This window comes from Motacilla alba, chromosome 13 (genome assembly GCF_015832195.1).
Source record: "Motacilla alba alba isolate MOTALB_02 chromosome 13, Motacilla_alba_V1.0_pri, whole genome shotgun sequence".
Classification (NCBI taxonomy): domain Eukaryota; kingdom Metazoa; phylum Chordata; class Aves; order Passeriformes; family Motacillidae; genus Motacilla; species Motacilla alba.
The window spans coordinates 10,873,204-10,891,872 of NC_052028.1; the positions used below are offsets into that span (position 1 = coordinate 10,873,204).

The 18,669-nt window shown below is 40.5% G+C and overlaps 1 protein-coding gene across 2 annotated transcripts; it reads right to left on the bottom strand.

Moving 5' to 3' along the window:
* Positions 1 to 825: 825 nt before the first annotated feature.
* GFPT2 (glutamine-fructose-6-phosphate transaminase 2) lies at positions 826 to 17,963 on the bottom strand. Of its 2 annotated transcripts, none has more exons than XM_038150438.1 (19): positions 16,906 to 17,880; positions 13,186 to 13,293; positions 12,461 to 12,559; positions 11,640 to 11,765; positions 11,007 to 11,065; positions 10,365 to 10,499; positions 8,913 to 8,974; positions 7,647 to 7,726; positions 7,180 to 7,297; positions 6,336 to 6,499; positions 5,711 to 5,806; positions 5,516 to 5,613; positions 5,054 to 5,174; positions 4,727 to 4,884; positions 4,476 to 4,590; positions 3,744 to 3,871; positions 2,931 to 3,098; positions 2,337 to 2,498; positions 826 to 1,740 (listed from the first exon to the last, which is right to left on the bottom strand). In XM_038150438.1, the coding sequence occupies exons 1-19, from the start codon at positions 16,943 to 16,945 to the stop codon at positions 1,696 to 1,698; spliced, it is 2,082 nt and encodes a 693-aa protein (XP_038006366.1). In that variant the 5' UTR covers positions 16,946 to 17,880; the 3' UTR covers positions 826 to 1,695. The 2 variants fall into 2 exon arrangements, with proteins under 2 accessions (XP_038006366.1, XP_038006367.1); XM_038150439.1 differs by lacking the exon at positions 16,906 to 17,880 and adding an exon at positions 17,888 to 17,963 and having other exon boundaries at positions 1,464 to 1,740.
* Positions 17,964 to 18,669: the final 706 nt, after the last annotated feature.

Sequence of the window (18,669 nt, forward strand, 5' to 3'; positions counted from 1 at the left end):
CCCTCCCTGAGCTATTTTCAACCCCATGCAAAAATCATAAGCCTTCTCTCCATTACATACCCCCCGCCCTGACACGAGGACTGCTTGTTTTTAAAACAGGTGCTGCCTAAAAATAAACTCAATGTGCCACCTCTCCTAGGACTGATGAGAGCTTTCATTTCTGTGATTTCTGTTCTCACAGATGATTTTAGAAAAATGCACCGGTAATTTTTTAATGAATCAATTTAATGTCGCATATAGACTAGATTACCTCAATATGCTTTGATAGTTCCACTTTTTAATATGAAGGGAATATTATTTCTAGCTCAAGAGTAAAAGGGGCCTTTTCATCACTTACCAAAACATGCTAGATACAGAATTCCATATTCTTGGCATTTAGGTCAGATTAGTACTATATTTTTGTTATGATTTTGGTTTTATTATGTGGTTATAAAAAGTACTAGGGTGGTTTCCAGTAAGTAGCTCCTATTATAACAAGCCGGTGTAACACTTTCAGGCTCTTAACCTAAGTAAACATTCAAACACCTCCATTTAGAACCAAGCCTGCAGAAGAATATTAGAAACTTCACTAGTGAAATAGTTAGTTAATAAAATGCAGAAAAAATAAATCCTATGCTTTCTGGCCATTTGGAAATAAAAACCAAACAGATGAGCTCAGAACTTCTTGTGTGTATCTACCTTATTTTTTTTTGCAGATTTATAGGTTCTCCCCTACTGCAAGTTGGTTCACAACTATCAAAGTGTGTTTTTGTAAATATATATAATACTAAAGTAGCATTTTCTTCAGACCTGAGATAGAAGTCATAAAGTTAAAAAAAAAAAAAGAAACAAAAACCCAAACACATATACACACACAAAAAAACCAAACCACAAAATAAGAAGAATTATATAATCTTTTAATTGCATTGTCATTTCATTGTACCCTCTTCAAACAATAATATCATTTGAAAGACATCCAGTTCCCCTATTCTGTTGCACTATACATGTTATGCAAATAAGAGCTGGGGTGGCATACAAAACAAATGTCATTCTGGCTTTTCAAAACAGTTAAAAGAAGTAGAAATTGAAAACATAGCTGGGAATTTACAGCCACGGAAGAACTTTGCAAATGACTGTTTAAATATGAAACACAGATGCAATGGGGGAAGGGAAGCTGGGAAAGAAGAGGGGACAACAAATTTCCAGTTTGAGGTTGAAGGAGGAAAATCCCTAACAACTGTACAGAAGTATCAACACGCTCAGTGTTTACATTCTGAGCATTACCAATGTTACAGATAAGCAATGTACTAAAAAAATAACTTAAAAAAAGCTATACAAATTGTACTTATAAATACTATATCTTTGAAACTAGTTATGTAGTGTAGGCTAAAAAAATGTTCACAGTTACTCTGGAGAGAGCTGTATATATATATATATATATTGCACAGTAAAAAAGTTCATTCAGTATACCATGTGTAAACAATTTTTATCTTCTTTGATAATTTCAGGACTTAGAGGAGTATTTGCTGTGAGCAAAAGCACTTGGGTACAAGGCACATCAAAAGCTTTTAAAGCTGCAAGATAAATCCTTCTGATGCTTTCCAGTTAGCACTATCATTCTTTTTAGAAAAATCATTTACCTAGCAATTCAGAACAACACATCCTACAAGTATAACTCAGAGGTCTGGTGACAAAGACATCAGCTGTTCTTGCCTGTTACTCTACAGTAACAGATTTGGCCAAATTTCTTGGGAAGTCCACCTAGAATGAAGAGACAGGCTTTCAGTATGACAGAGTAATACTGACATTCTGCATTTGACAGTTCATTTAGTGTGCTTTTTCTGACTTCCTAATGAGTTCTGCTTGATTCTAGACACATTAACACACACAACAGGCTACAGATCTGCAGATAATGACTTGCAACTGAATTCATCTGTGCTTCCAAAACCCTCCTAACAAATATATATTTGCTGTGCACAGAATACCCTTCTAAAGCAGTCATCATTGTCAAACTGACACATCAACAAACCAAGGTGTACAAAGCACTTACCTATTTTAAGTACAATATCATACTTGAAGATTAGGTTCTCTGAAAAAGTCCCATTTGCACTCTTAACTAACCAAACTAAACAAAAGAGCTTTATCATTTTTTTACAAGGATTCTTATTAAAAAATACAAAACTGGAGAACTGGCACTGAAATGTCACCTCTATAACCACACTCACTGTGAGATTCACTAGCTATTTTCATAGCTAGTGAATCTTAGATATGCCATATAACCGGGTCTCCCACTTTACACTGGCAGGAGGAAGTTCAAAACTGCACTAAAAGGAGTGTTAAATATAGACAACACTTACATCATATCCTCTGAGAACAGCCAGGTGAAATGAAAGTAACTGAAGAGGAATGACACTCAACACTCCTTGAAGGCAGTCAACTGTATGAGGCAGCTCAATGGTTTTGTAGGCGAATTTTGAGCTTTCAGTGTCTTCTTTAGAACACAGAATGATTGGACGACCCTGAAAATAAATTTTTGCATTGTTAAGTGAAGAGGTAGCCTAGAACTGCTTTGAAATATTGTTCACAGCATGCCTGTATGTGTTTGAAGACACTCAAGTAGCTAACAAAGGCAATGCCAGTTTTGCATAATGGCTCTTGACTTTCACTGTATTGTAAGATTTGAATGTTTTCACTCTGTAGAGTTTTAACATTATTCCATTTACTTCAAAACAGAAAGACCCCAAAACAAACAAACCATATGAAAGCAGTTTTCACTGCTGATGTTAACCTATAATAACAACCCGCAATGCAGATGTAGCATCTTATTTATAACTTAATAATTAACAAAAACCAGCAGTACATCCCTTTCCAGGTGCACAGTCAGCAGCAGTGCAGTGTGCACAATCTCTTTTCCTATGACACAGGAGAAGTTAATTAGTTGAACACTGTACCTGCCGAGCAGTGACCTGTTGCAGAGCATTCTGGCACTTGGTGAAACAAGGATCCTTCATGATCACCATGATAACAGGCATTTGTTTGTCTATTAGGGCCAAGGGCCCATGTTTCAGCTCACCAGCCAGGATACCTTCTGAGTGCATATAGGTGATTTCTTTTATTTTCTAAAAAAAATGAAATGCCTCAAGTTATTACTAAATCAGCTGAGAAGCAACAGCCACAAGAATCAAAACACCAAGGCTGTACTTCCACCACTTAAATACATGTACCCAGTATCAAGTATTAGTGAAAACACACAGGTGACTGCTGGGATTTCTAGCAGACTGTGGGCAGCAACGGAGCTTGCCCATGCACGTGGAGTAACCAGAGGAATTTTAGGAACCAAACGCCCAGCACAACCTTGGCTACTGCAGTCTACCTTTAACACCAAACTCCTCTGAGCAATGGGTACATGTCCATTTTACCAGGATGTTCATAACATAATGAATGACTTTCATGCATGAGCATCTCTTCTCAACATCAGCACATTGTGTGTTTCTGATGTTGTTTTCAAATGGGTCAGCAACTTAAATTGTTAGTTTCTTGTTTTTAAATGGACTAATTAAACACTATGTTTATGATGTGAAAGAAACTAGAAAGTGGTATCACATCCAGGTTCACCTTATGTATGTGTTTAAATGCTTCTAGTTATAAATAGCAGTTTTACTGCAGTAGAATTAAATTGTAATGAAATATTAGAAATAAACTATGCTGCAGAAGCCACAAAATATAATTTTAAATAATATCAAAGAATATTAAGAAGTTCCTACCAAAGCTCCTTCCAGACATGTGGCATAATTATACCCACGGCCCATAACCAGCAACGATCTCTGTTTGTACAGTTCAAGAGCCAAATCATGTATCTTCTCATCCAAGGACAAGACTTCTTTAATCATTTCTATTAAGGCACAGAAAAAAAAAATCAATTTTTTTTTAACTGGAAAAAAAATTTCATTCATACTAGAATGTTCTAATTATCTAATAGAACAAATACACTTAATGCAATTAAACCATTAACTTAGCAACTTTGACTGCAGTTTAAGGATATTTTCTCCAGCCTTACTTACAGTGATAAATTTAAAACAATTATTGGTTTAACCAGTGCTCATACATCCCATTTGAATTTCTAAAGGAAGTTGTGAAATATTCATGTAAAAATCACCTTGAATTGGTTTCATTTTATTTATCCTGATTTCAAGTGGGAGGTTTTAAAAATTTCAAACCATGAATTTAGGAGATCAAGTAATATTTCTCAAACAAAACTACCTTATTGTAATTAGAAAACCCAACCCATGAAAATTCCGATCTTCCTGCCAAGTTTCTTGGAAGGGCACTTATAAAATTGGCAGACAGTGCAGAAATGAACAGTCCATTTTTCTCATATTGTCTGCCTTTCAGGATGAGGGGGAGAATGAAACTTAAATGAGAAAGAAATATTCCTGAGTAGTATTTTACACTGCCAACATCCCCTATGCCTCCTCAAACCCAAAATATCAATATACCTGGCAATGATTTTAGTCCACTTATGATTTCCTGTCTCCTTTTCTGCAAGGAAATTCTGTCTTCAGACATCATTAGGCCAAACATTACAAGAGACACGAATTGGCTGGTATAGGCCTGCAGACAAAACAAAACATTTAGCAGCTAATTCTGCAGAGAGCGAATACGATCTCAGTTTGGAGTGCTGCAAATGAAATTTGAGTTGTATTCCACAGGGCTGAAGGGTGAAAGTCCAACACTGAACAGCAATTACCTTTGTGCTCGCCACACCAATCTCAGGCCCTGCGTTGATGTGCACACCGCAGTCAGTCTCCCTGGATATCGAACTTCCAACCGTGTTTGTGATGCCGACTGTCAGAGCACGGCGTTCTTTACAATACCTCAAGGCCATGAGTGTATCGGCAGTTTCACCTGGAAAACATTCACACCTTCACTGCAGGGTGGCAGAGATAATAATGATTCCTGAAAAGCATCCAAGTCTACACAAGTGTGTTCTAAGTAACTGTACCCACACTTACACGATGCAAAGTGCAATGGAAAGCAATCTTAGAGCACTCACTCAACAGCAAATGCAGCTTACCTGACTGGCTTATAAAAAAGCACACATCATCCCTGAATACAGGTGTGTTTCTATCCAGGAAGTCACTGGCAAGTTCCACCATCACTGGTAATTCAGTTAATTCTTCCAGGACTTGCCGAGTCTGTATTCAAGCAGAACACAGTATTTGTTAATATTGCCACCCACTAACATTTGGATATTTTACAAATCAGAGAAAATCTAAATGAATTATTATTAGAAAAGCTGGTGATTACAGCTCACCAGAGCTTTAAAAGCCAAGGTGGAAAAAGGTAACTTCTAGCATGGTGATTAATGGCATTGCAGCATCAATAAAGAATGCGGCACTAAGGAAAGCGAAATAAAAGGGTGAGACCCTTCAATGAAAGACAAAGTCTGAGATAGAAGAAAAAGCAGATGAAAAGCTGTTGCCTGAAACCCCAGCAAGTAAGATATAATGCATTTCAAGCAAGGCTGGGAACATACAGCCACTGCAGCGTGGTAACTGGTCCCACAGCCAATAATGATCAGTCTTCGGCATCTTCTGATTTCTTTCAGATGATCCTTCAGTCCCCCCAGAAGAACTGCAAACAAATAAATACACAATGGTGGTTTTCATTTTCTAGATGGCATATTTACAAATTTCAAACTTAGTGCAGTTTGAGGACTGTTCTCCATTACCTGTGCTGCTCTCAAAATTCACCCTGCCTCTCATTGTGTTGACAACTGATTCTGGTTGTTCAAAAATTTCCTTTTGCATGAAGGCACTGAAGTTACCTGTTCATAAAAACATGACATGGCAATACTTAGGTTTGTTATTTTAAGTCTATTTCAGAGAATTTTTAAAACTAACTTGACTGTGTTAGCCTAAATAAAAGCACAGAATGGGCAAGAAGAAAGGAAGGATGGATAGGTGACTTTATTTGGTTGGTTCCATTTCCCAATACTGACAAGGTAAATAAATTCCTTCATAAGGAAACATCTGTGCTCCCCTTCAATTCCTAATTTATAGTCAAACTTTGCCAACAACTACAATGTGTTAACATTAGTTATATTTTTACTAGATACTGAAATGAATAGAAGTATCTATGACTTTTCCAAGGCTAAAATGGATAGGGTCCCAAGGCTGCCCAAGGCTGCCCAAGGCTGTTCTCTCTTGGTCTCAAAACTTGAAATTGTCAGCTCTCAGTACAAACAGCCTGAATAAAAGGCAATTGTCACAAATTAGCAGTTTGCTGCCTCATCTACTACACAAACAGTAACTATCCATCTTCGATGAAACTCATTTACAGATGCTTCAACCCACCCTTCATGATTTGCTGCAATTCCATCTGCAAGGTCTGGATGGCCCGGGAAGGATCATCACTAGCTGAACGCTCCAGACGGTGAATCGAGAGCTTCCCGTCAGTTACAGCTGCAATGTCATCATCTTCCAAGAAAATCACTCTGTTGGTGTGCTCAATGATAGCACTACAGAGAAAAAAACAGAAGCAAGACAAACCTGACACGTCAGAATTGGTAATAGCAAAGCGATTAAATATGCCACAAGAGCACTTCCAGCCCTGCTTCTCTCTTCCTTTAGGACAGAACTGCAGAGCCATCCTAAAGGCAATGGCTCCATCTGCTGCTGCTCCTGCAATCTCACAGCAACCCACAGCAGGAGGCTCAGCAACCACTGCATCCTTTCCTGCTGGTCTGAGGATGCCTCCCAGTGTCTTTGATGGATCCTGCTAAGGTCACGCTCTTGTTTCCAAGATAAATGTGTGCCTGATGTCCAGGTTCCTGTCCAGCTTGGAACCACACCACTATTTTCCTCCTCCAGTATCTGAATTGAAAACATCACAACCCTGACTAACCTATAGTCTGCCCAAATGCTCAGCTGATGAGTGTCCATTTGTACCCAAATTACTTTCCTACACTGGATGTATTTCACATAGAGGTCAGCAGCTGGCAGATATTGCACTTGTGAAAGTTTGTCAGCAGCATTTGAACTGCAAGCATTTTTCAAGCACCTGAGCCTGGGGGCTTTCTGATGTTACCTGGATTAAAAGCTCTTCTTTCAGAAAGCCAAGGCAGCTTAAATTTCCAGAACTATCTCACTTTTAAACAAAAAACCAGTATTTTCAGCAAAGTTGAAGTACTTTTACTACCTTGCATCTGAAGCAAAGAAGAATTCTACTGCCTTATCCCCAACAGCATGAAGGCAGGTTGAGCTATCCAGTCTTTTCATTTGGGAGTTGCAGATGTTCTTCACATTCTCAATGTTGCCTGTTAAAGAAATCAGACATTCTAAATGCAAACCCAGTTCTGTTCAGTTAAGATTACAGACTATACAGGTTTAGGGTATCACAGTTAGGTGATACCCTACACAGATAAGTGATACCCTAAACCTTATTACAGGTTTAGGGTATCACCTATTTATTTCAGAAATAGGTTGGGACATGGGAGTTTCACATGAACTACATATTCAGTAGTATAAAAATATCCCCAGCCAAAAAGCTATTTGGGGCATCAGCTGGTAGTTTTATGGTACAAAAGTCAATTAACCTAATTTCTAATCATAAAGTAACAGCAATTTTAGTTCTTAAAAAGAATGTATTTTGATTTATCAACTTACATGTTCGATACAAAACTGGAATCTGTTCTGTTGAGAGCTTGTACTTGCTCCTAACCCCAATGAGCAAAGGACTCCCTCTCCTACAGAAAGGAAAACACTCAAGTTTATAAGGAGAAATGTGCATACAAAGAATTTACCAGACATCAGTGAAGCTGAAAACACAATATCCCATCTAGCTTCCTAAATAGGAAGAGCCTCCTTCAACCATGATCCTAAGGTCATTACATAGCAGGAGTTATAGAAACTTGGTTCTTCTTACGATTCACCAAATACTACTATATAAGTAATTCCCATGTGCCTTGGTGATTCTTTACCTGTAAGCTACATCCAGGTAGAGAAAAATGTTTATGAACCAGCCGTTTTCTCTCCAGCAATCAGAAAGCATCTTAGTACAGGGACCAATTTGAACCAAAGCTTACCTTGCCTCTAAAGTGAGACAACAGTAAGCTCCTGTGCTCTTTAGAATTGAAGTACTGTTACACTCTTTAGCCTTTCAAACTCAGAAACATCAACCATCCCTACTGCATCTCTTACACTGTAGAATATAAGGACAATTTTTTAAATTATATGGGTTACATGTCACTGAAGACCTTATTAAAAAATCACAGGAATAAAAGAACAAGTCACACTCAGATTACAAGATTAGCCTCTCTTAAATTCCTCAGCCCTAAAAACCCAAACCTGAACCACATATAGAATAGTTCATTTCAGAAGATGTTCTCCAGTTGGAGTGATGGTACAGCTGGCTTTTTCAAAATTTTAATGTAGTCTTATTTTAGACCACTGAAGCAATGGGCTTTTGGTTTGTAATATAAAACGGTCTTTATTCTCATCACTTGCTATTTTAATCACTTGCTATTTTAATATCTTTACATTTCCTGAAAGTTGTTTTTCAAGTCATAAATAAAAGTAGAACTTAACACAGAAAGACACCATAAATGCTACGACAGCTATAGAACTCTATTTGTATAACCTGTCACTATGGTGGTCTTTCAGCCCACATGAATATTCTTACCTCAGTCTTTACTCAATGGGAACTAAAACTGAACAATACCCCTTCCCTCTCCCCTTTTTGATATAGGAAGAATGTTAGCATGCTCAATACAAATTTAGAAACACAAGATACACTGAGATTTTTAAATTGACTCCCTGATTTTGGTTAATTAAGCACTTTAAACATCAATATTTTAGTATCTTTAAGAGAGGCTGGCTTTTTTTTAACCTAATAAAAAGCATGCATTATGTATGAAATGGACTTTTACTAACCTGGTAGCAACAGCTTCACCTGGGTAATGGATGCTCTTGAAAACCAATGCAAAAGCACCTTCCTGGAAACCATGCATACAAAGGAGAAAAAAAAAGAGATCCTAAACAACTTATCTCAAATAGTTGCATCTCATTAAACTGAGGCCCCTCTCTGAAGAGGCACTGAAGGAGCTGCTATCAGGAGTCTCTCCCTGGAGGGCAGACTGCACCTTTAAAGGAATTGGTCACGGAGCAGAACAAGCTGACATGCACATAGACGGTGCAACAGCTCAAAGATCAGGATGTGAGCACTTGGCCTCTCTTTATAAATAAAAACCATAAACTTGAATGCAAAGGTCATGAAGATGTCAGAGATGCTACTCATAATCAACATGAATATTGTTAGACATTTACTTTGAGTAAGACTTTCAATCAGAATTTTACTTGTCGCGCACTACCATGCAGTTTCAACTAAAAACCTGGAGCTACTATTTCTAGTTCAAGCAGCAAATTCTCATTAATGTATTTCAAAAACAAAACACAAAAAATCCACAACACCAGAAAAAAAAAAATCAAAACAAACCAGAATAACTCTACAGTGCTAACACAGCTGGCAAACTCCTGGAGGAGGATTCCCAAAGCAGGAGCCAAGGCCCCCCACCCTGCCAGCAGGACAGAGATGGTGACATTCCCTCCTCTCACAGGGCTCCATTCAGAGCACTCTGCCCCTGTTCTGGGGTCAGGGGAAGCCTCCCTTCCCCTCAGCTCTGGGGCTGCTCCCTCTTGACCCACACAGGCCTTGCCTTGGTGTGGATTCCAGCCCTGCTGCAAGGAATCCTACAGAGCTGCTTTAAAGAGGAGACTCAGAAACTGCAGGAAGGGGAGGGAAAACATCTGCCTGGAGACTGGGAGAGGAAACAAAGCCAGCTTTCTCCAAGTTTGCAATGCATCTATCAAATTTTTTAAGCATTCACACACTGAGTAACAGTAGATTCCCACTTCACAGTTTGGAAACCAGTCCAGCTTGTTAGATCTATTTCCAAATAGGAGAGCCAAGGCATTGGCCAAACTTGAATCACAGCAGTGTTTCAACACGATCAGAATAACCTTTAGGAACACACTGCCATTTATGAGAGATTTTAACCCCCAGAGGTTCCTATTACTTTTTTAAAATTAAACTGCTTCATTAAAAAGCTGTGTTAACTTCTTGCTAAAAACAAAACAAGACAAAAAACTCAACAAAACCCACTGCTACTGCAATTAAAAAATTTAACAGTGAAAAGCCTTTGAAGTCTCCAAAATTTTAATCTCATTTCTTGGTCTATTAAGCATTATTTAGAAGACTAGAAGTGTTATTTGCAGCACCTTCTAAGAACTCCTGCACAGGATCTAAATGCATAAGGCAGAATGCTAAAGAACCCCACAAATAGCTTATACTGTTATACAGGGGGAAAAAAGTATTTTCCCACTTACCAGCTGTTGAATAACTCTTTCTACCAAGGCTGAAAAACTGGTGTCTTCACTCTCTCTGTTGTCATACATGTATTTGATCAATTTGGGGATTGTTTCTGTATCTGTTTCAGATTCAAATTCATATCCTTTGCTCTCCTGAAATATCATATAGAAGAGTAAGAAAAGTGTCCATCCTCAGGCAGCAAACACTGAAGAACCTCTCAGCTGCCTCCCACCACAAACTGCAGTCAGAGCTCAGAGCACTGCATTGGACCAGTGCATATGAATCACTGTAGATAAAATACAAGGTCTTGTCATGTCATAGATACTCTTTGGGAAATGCTGGAATAAGATCCATAGTAAGACTTCTCTGGCATCTGTGAAGCAGCAAGAGACAGGAGGGAGCCCACTCCACACACCCTCTCAGAGAATCTCAGCACAAACTGCTACTCTGCTCAGTAATACTTTGCATTTAGGATCACAGGAACACATTGCACTTCATCAGCTCCTGAGCTCTTTATTAGGCAGGCCCTTTCACACAGCTTTTTTATAGATGATACCAAGAAACTTGAATTCATGTTCCACTGAAGTCATGAACGACCTGATGGTAGTTTGGGGGAGTATTAATTTTCTAGTTTTAGAATTGAGTTGCCACAGACTCACCAGAAATTTTCTCAGGTCCTTATAGTTTGTGATGATTCCATTATGGATGACAACAAATTCTAAGAGAAAAAACATATATACATATATTCATGAGCAACAAAAAATTATGATATTTAATTCAGAACACAAAATTACAAGGGGAAAGAAAGCTTAGAAGTACAGTTGAAACCACCTGCTAGAGCTTTTAAGACCTACAGTTTATCACAACATGGACAACTGCAAGCAAAAGCTTACAAATTCTGAAAGTATACAAAAGCGGTTCCAAATTATTGAGAGGGTTCTAAACTACACCTAGTAGAGCACCAAGCCATCTCAAGTAAAGAATGATATGAAATCTCCCTTTTCTGGACCAGGCAATATTGACACATTCATATTTTCAGTCTTACCTTTCAAAACAAGAATGTTGTACTTGGATTAACTTGCAATTTTCAGAGAACAGATCTCATTAATTTTTAGTGTTACTTTAGCCTGAGAAGAGTCTATTTCATTTTAAAAGTGTCTGAGCTAAACAGAATGGCAACAGCTTAGGCCTACTATCAAAAATAGATAGCATAACAATAGTAAGAACATTAGTGTTCTGTGGATTGAATCATTTCAGATTTGTGTGGTTCAAGTGCTGCAAAGATTACATACCATTCCTTTTATCTGATCTCTGAGGGTGACTGTTTATTGCACTTGGTACTCCATGGGTCGCCCAGCGAGTATGAGCAATTCCAAAATGTGTTTCAAAATCCATTTTCGAATCCAGGTCATCTTGTTCTATACAGGAGAAATTCAGTTTAATGAATAATTAATATTGCCTCTCTCCCTCTCTCTCTCTCACACACACGATTAGTAAAACACAAAGACAATTCCTACAGGCAAAAATCTAAAAGCTATCTCCTATTTTATTTTTTTTTAACCATTTGCTTTCTTGACATTACACTTCAGATAGTTCAAGCTACTGTGATTAAAACCTTTTTTTGCCAAGACATGAGCATTTTTAGCCAATACTAACAGACAGGCTAACAGACCCCATTACTACAAATTATAATGTAAACGTATTAAACACAACTTCAGCCTTTCACAGATGGAAGCACTGCATAAAGCAGATTGTGATGACAGCCAGCTGCTTAAATGGTCATAAATTCTGTCAGAGTGCATGTTTCAGCATTTCAGCCGTGCAGCACAGAAATCACATGAGCAAAGAGCCAAAGGAGCCCAGGTTTTGAACAAAGGAGCAACCAAAAGAAGGGAGAATAGACTGACAATTTCACAGTGCTGAAAGATCTGAAGATCAGCTTGCTTCTTAAGTGCAGATTTGAGGGACACAAAAAAATTAGCTGCTTGGATTTCCCAATGCAGTTATTGCTGATGCAAAATCATAACTGTAATTTTATGGTCTGACTTTCTGCTGAGATGCAGATGGTATCTGACTGGGAGGCCAAAGTAAAGGGGTCATTTTTAACACTTACTGTACAACTCTTCTTCCAGGGCCTTTACTTTTCCTCTTTTCTTAACCAGTTTGATGAATCTTTCCTTATCTTCATTATTATTTCCATCAATTGCCACTCCTACAGCAGAGGACACAGTCATAAGTGTTATTTAAAGCATGAAATACACTCGAATGAAGAAAAGGCTGAGAAAATACACACAGGAACACATCACTGAAATCAGTATTTTTAAATTACCCTTTAAAGGGATATATTTGAAGTCTGTTGCTAGACCTGTGCATGTTCAAATGAAACCACATCAAGTCTATATCCAGAGCACAGATTAAAACATACATGAGCCATCTCAAATTGTATTTGATAAGAGACTGAAATATTTTGCCTGATGAAATGAGACAACTCAAATTTAAGACAAGTTTAATCTTCCCCATCCTTCACTGTGATTCCCATACAAAAAAAAAAAAAGGCTGAGGCACAAACTACATGGCCCTGTATAGAGATCATTTTCCACACCCTGTTTGTTTTGCTTACATGTACTAACCTCAACCATCTAATTACAGAGCTGAACACCCAATTTTAAGTCCTGAGGAAAGCTGTAGCACTCCAAGAATCAAGCTAATTAGTTCTGATCTGTTAATCTGTAGAATAGAGAAAGAAAAATCCAAGAGGCCAGACACTGAAAGTACCCAAAAAAGTCATGGAATGAGCTATTGGTTGCTAAAATTAATTTGTTGAGTTGGTTAACATACCTGCAGAGTCATAGCCTCTGTATTCCAGTCTCTGTAATCCTTTTATCAGGGTTTCATATATCTCCTTCCTAGTGCGAGGCACTCTGTAGTTTAGATAAGCAAAAATTCCTGTTTAAAGAGAAAGGGGGAAGGAGGGGGGAAAAGAAGCAAAGAGGTTATTTTAAAAATTTGCATCACTTCAGACTCAATTTAAAACTCTTTAAAACCAGTGTCAGGGAGTAGTCCTTGGGGCACCCAACCTCCCATTTAGTACAATTCCTTCTAATGCATTTTGAAATGGAAAGAATTCAAGTACAATAAAGGACTCAGAAGCCTAATTTCAACACATAACACCAACTTTACTGGCGAGTTTCACTCTCCTCGTTACCCACCAAGAGTTAAACAGTTAGGAGAGGTAAAAAAACCCTCTACTTTTCACGAAAACCACAGCTGAAAATGGGAACATTGTGATCTATTTCATATCCAGGCATTCAAAGAGGGAATATATTCACCAGCACTAACACAAGGAGACTTTTGTAATCCAAGTCATGGCCTTAAATACCCATGGGTAGGTACGAGGCACAACATCTATTTCTGAAAGGCTCCAGCTTAATCCTGTATGCAACAGCCACTTCAGCAGAAAGAGAATGGAGAAGCAAACACGAGGAAAGGGCAGAAGTCAATAGGGTAGGACAACAAAAGAAAGAAACAGAAGGCACAAAACAGGGTCACCCACAACACGAGCACTCCCCCTGCGCTGCCTCAGCACAATCCCAAAGCCAGGCGGGCACAAGAGCCCCCTGCCCCTGTCAGCTCCCCGGGGCATCGCAGAGAGAGCCCTGAACTCACTCCCTGATCCCTCTCCTCTTGAACAGACCAGTCATCGCCCAAGAAGAGGCTTTTTTATTTAGTTTGGGGCTTGGTTCCCCCACCCTAATTTTTTTTTCTTGTCTTTTTATTTTTTCTTTCTTTTTTTTTTTTTTTTTTTTTTGTTGTTGTTGTTGTTGAAGTACACAGCAAGTTTGTTTTGTTTGTTTTTTTGGTTTTTTTTTTATTAGAAGGGTGTTGGGGATATCGTTAGAAAAGGTGTAATAAAAGTCACCTGCAAAGGAAAACACAGCCATTCCTTTTCTCTGCCTACTCCTGGTATTTATATGGACACATTAGACCCTTTAATTACTCTAGCAAATCTGTACCCCAATAAAACAAAACCAACTAATTTCGCTGCTTCAACAGTTTCTCCGAGCCACAAGTCAGGAGTGGAGACTAAAGTTAGAAAAAAAACCAGACTGTAAGAGCTCTACAGATAAGTAGTTCAGACAAGTGTTTTAGGTAGAGAAAGCCTTTGTTTGAAATTTAACACCCTCTTCCCCCTCAATTAAGGCTTTTGAACTGTAAATGGCCATAGTGGAGAAGCTGTTACAATGATACACCAATAAATCTCCCTTACAAATATTACTGTGGATTTGGTTATTCCACTGGTTTATAAAACCAGATTAATACTGTTGATTTGACAGTGAGACAAAGAGAGTATTACATGTGCATCTGAATTTATTTTGGAAAGATTAAAGGGTGGATAATACTTTTCTGCTTCAGAAGTGAGATTTATGAGGAGCTCAGCCTAATTATTTCTAGCGCATCCAACATTAACGGAGACATTATGACAATAGTTGCATTTAAGGAGTTATTTGGGAATTTGAACTGCTTAATACTGTTCTTCATGGATGCTTTGAAAAATAATGCCTCTGGTTATAAGCAGTCACTTCAGACTGAGAGCCTGTTGATCATTTTTCCAGACAGATATTTACCGTTCTCTGGCACTAACCACGAACCTCAAAAGCAGCATTCTTCAATTTCTTCAATACTGATTTCTCAACATCATTCCAAAACATTGCCACACCTCATTCCAGATCCAGCTCTACTTTCTAGGCCAGATTTCACAATGAATTTAAGCCTCAACATCCTTGAATGTTCCATGTGGCATCTTTCACTACACGGAGCTCCAGGAAGAACCTTCCTCTGGGACCATCCCTACAATGCTACCAGTGTGCTGCAATTGTTAAAAAGACCCTTGTTTCCAGGGAATTGGAGCTGCACTTCCACACACGTGCATTAGGAGATGCAGAAGTCACCAGAGGCCATTTAAAATGAAAACAATAGCTGCAGCCTGACTTCAAAGAACATGTTATAAACTCTTCCAGTTAAGGGAAATAAATCTTACTCTAAGCACTGAGAGTAACACTTTCTCTAGTACGTTTCTGTTTCATGATTTATCCACTCGCGTATTTTTTCCCTCCTCAGTCATCATTTTGGCCAGATTTAAAGCACATTACACAACTCATGTAGAAACAACTTGTGATAAAGATTCCTTGTATCTTAATTCTTTCTGGAAGCACACCAGTATGACTGAATCTCATGTGAGTCATCTTATGATAAGGGTTCGGTGATGCAAACAAGTTCCTTTATGATGGCCTCCCCAAATTATTAGATGCCATTTCCAGATCTTGCTTCCTTAGCAAAAACATAAAACATACTCATAACTCATAAAACATACTCATAACTCAAAACCATAAAATCCAGGAAAAGCACCCAAGAAGTGTTTTACTAGGACATTGTCCTCTTGATTGGAACACTAAATCTAGTTTATAACTTTCCATAATCACAGTTTGCTTAGAAGGATGAACTAGGTCAGTTGTGTATGGCTTACCTTTAGAAGCAGATGCTAAAAACAGAAAGAGAAGATTGCTAAAACATAACTAAAACCAGCTTCAGTCACGTGCAGACACTGAAAGCAAGGCACTCCCTTTACATGTATATCAAGACTTCAGAACTTCCCTTTTCAGGATTACAAGCAGAGCATCAGAAGAAGGAAAAGTAAATTGAGTACTTTTTGTAGGAAAATTCCACAAGAACTCTTGCAATTGCCAGACTTCACCAAAATCAACAAGGGGGCAGCCTATACTTGAAGTTTGAACAAAATTATTTACTTTTTGAAAAATAAAAGGATACCCCTAAGCACACTGTTGATGCTAGAAACTTAGCTTTGAAAAAGTCTCAACTTCATATCCTGATGAAACTAACTCTGATTTAAAAGAGGTCATCAGTTTAAGTGCATCTTGTCTTTTTTTTTAAACCCTGAATACTTTTGCTTGAATACTTGAAGGCTATACTGTCTTACGTATGAGAATGATAACACCTCGACTTTGCTTCCTTACGAGCATGTTTATAGCAGAATTTTTGACCTGTGTATTTTCAAAACATAAACCAAGGGCTACAAATCTTCACGTGCTACCTGAAGCCAAAGAAAACACAATAGGGTCCATTATCAGCACTTAAACCTGGAAGGATACGAAAAAATAAAAACAACAACAAAGTAATTTCGAAGCTGCTGGTTGCAGTCTCTAGAGCTCCTACAGAGATCAGCATAATGGGCTGGGGGATATCGTTCATGGAAACAAATATAATATAAAAGGTTTCTAAGTGCTGATGGGAAAAAACCTAGCTCTACTCTCACTTACCCTTCATGAACTGCTGCTCTTTGCCATTTCATACTGAGTCATTTGCTCCACCCCAAGCTGGAAGTTCTACCGAACTCCTTGAACGCTGTTAACACCCTCACTTCCCAATCAATACACAGCCCAGACATGCAAAGTTTTGGATATTACCATTACTATTACCAAGTGTCTCGGGGCTTGCCGTGAATACTCCAGGGTGGCTCAGGCGCTGAGCCAGGTCTCTCACCTGGAGGGGTTTTGTTTAGAAGGCACCGAGTTTGTCCCATTGATAGTGATCTGTCACGTAGCAGCTCAAACAATAGCAGCTGAAACAGTATCACCTCGCGTTTCCAGTCAAGTGAAAGAGGATTCCAGAGCTCCTTGCTCCTTCTGAGGTTACAGTTGAAAAGGAGGAGGAGGCAAGGAAAAGATACCTAATTCAGAAAGTACAATTTTGGGAGCAGTAACCCAACTCACTATCAGTCTGCATCCCACAAAAGAGGTTTTGTTGATGACGACTAAGAAGTGCAAATTTTTCTACTTTCATCAGACCTGAGAGGAGATGTCAGGGACAGATTGGCAAAGTTTCACTAAACTTTCCTCCATAATCAAATAAAATCGCGTTAGCAGCTTCCGAACCCACACTTTGATTTACATCTAATCCGAAGCATATCTAAGCAATTGTGTACACGCTATAGGAATTATCTTTTCCATCTCATCTTTATTAGAAAAAATGAGGTGAATAAACTCACAACGGCTAGGAATTAAAACTCCTTCACTGCCTTTGTTTGAAAACCACAAACTCTCCCTTATCACTGCAGCTCGGAAGTGAGTCACGATTAATCAATCCCTAGTCCCGGATTAGGAAAGACAGAGCCCAGCGCATCCCGTGCATCAGAGGCAGCGGGACCAGGAGCAGAGGTTAACCAGGCACCCCGGGCACCCCCGGGACAGCCGGGCGCTGGGAACGGGACGATTTCCATCCCAAGAGCGGGGACACGGCCGCCAGGCACGGGGGGCCCGGGGAGGGAGGATCGGAACGGCCATCGGGGCTGCTCGGGAGAAGGGCCGGGCGGAGGGGCTTCACCCTCACCTGCCAGGCGCTCCCTGTCCTTCCCACCCTCCCGAAAGGATGCAGCGGGGCCATTCCCGAGCGACACCGCTGGGCTCGGGGACAAAGCCGCCCTTGTCCCTTGCTGGCCGGGCTCAGCCCGCGCTCCGTCACTCACCGCACATGGTGGCAGCGCACGGTCCCTCCCGCTCCCGGCGAACGCGGCTGACGCCGGCCCGGCCCCGCCGCCTGCGGCTCTTATGCTCCGGTTACGGGGCCGGGCCGGCCCTGCCTGCGCCCGCCCCTGCCCGGGGCCCCGCGGGGGCAGAGCCCAGGGAGGGGACAGAGCCCCGGGAGGGGACAGAGCCCAGGGAAGGGGCAGAGCCCCGGGAGGGGACAGAGCCTGGTGGGGACAGAGCCTGGTGGGGACAGAGCCCCGGGAGGGGGGCAGAGCCTGGTGGGGACAGAGCCCAGGGAAGGGGCAGAGCCCCGGGAGGGGACAGAGCCCCGGGAGGGGACGGAGCCCAGGGACAGAGCCCAGGGGGGACAGTGCCCAGGGAGGGGACAGAGCCGCGGGAACAGAGCCTGGTGGGGACAGAGCTCAGGGAGGGGACAGAGCCCCGAGAGGGGACAGAGCCTGGTTGGGGACAGAGCCCAGGGAGGGGACAGAGCCCCGGGAGGGGACAGAGGCTGGTGGGGACAGAGGTCAGGGAAGGGACAGAGCCCAAGGAAGGGGCAGAGGCCGAGGGGGCAGAGCCTGGCAGGGATAGAGCCCCGGGGAAACAGAGCCCGGCGGGACGGCGGCGGATCCCGCCCTGCCCGGCCCTGCCGAGCTCCGCGCACAGGGAGCCATTAAGAGCCATTAAAAGCCGCCAAGCTTGGGAAAGACCTCCCAGATCAGCAAGTCCAGCCTTTGACAGATCACACCTGGTCAAACAGCACTAAACGACACGCCCAATC

Excerpts from the sequence above, each read along its gene's own strand:
- GFPT2 (XM_038150438.1), bottom strand. The coding sequence starts at position 16,945 with ATGGGACAAACTCGGTGCCTTCTAAACAAAACCCCTCCAG. Across the intron at positions 10,500-11,006 it reads AGGACCTGAGAAAATTTCTG|GAGAGCAAAGGATATGAATT; the intron begins GTGAGTCTGTGG and ends ATGATATTTCAG. Across the intron at positions 4,885-5,053 it reads CTTTTTTATAAGCCAGTCAG|GTGAAACTGCCGATACACTC; the intron begins GTAAGCTGCATT and ends AATGTTTTCCAG.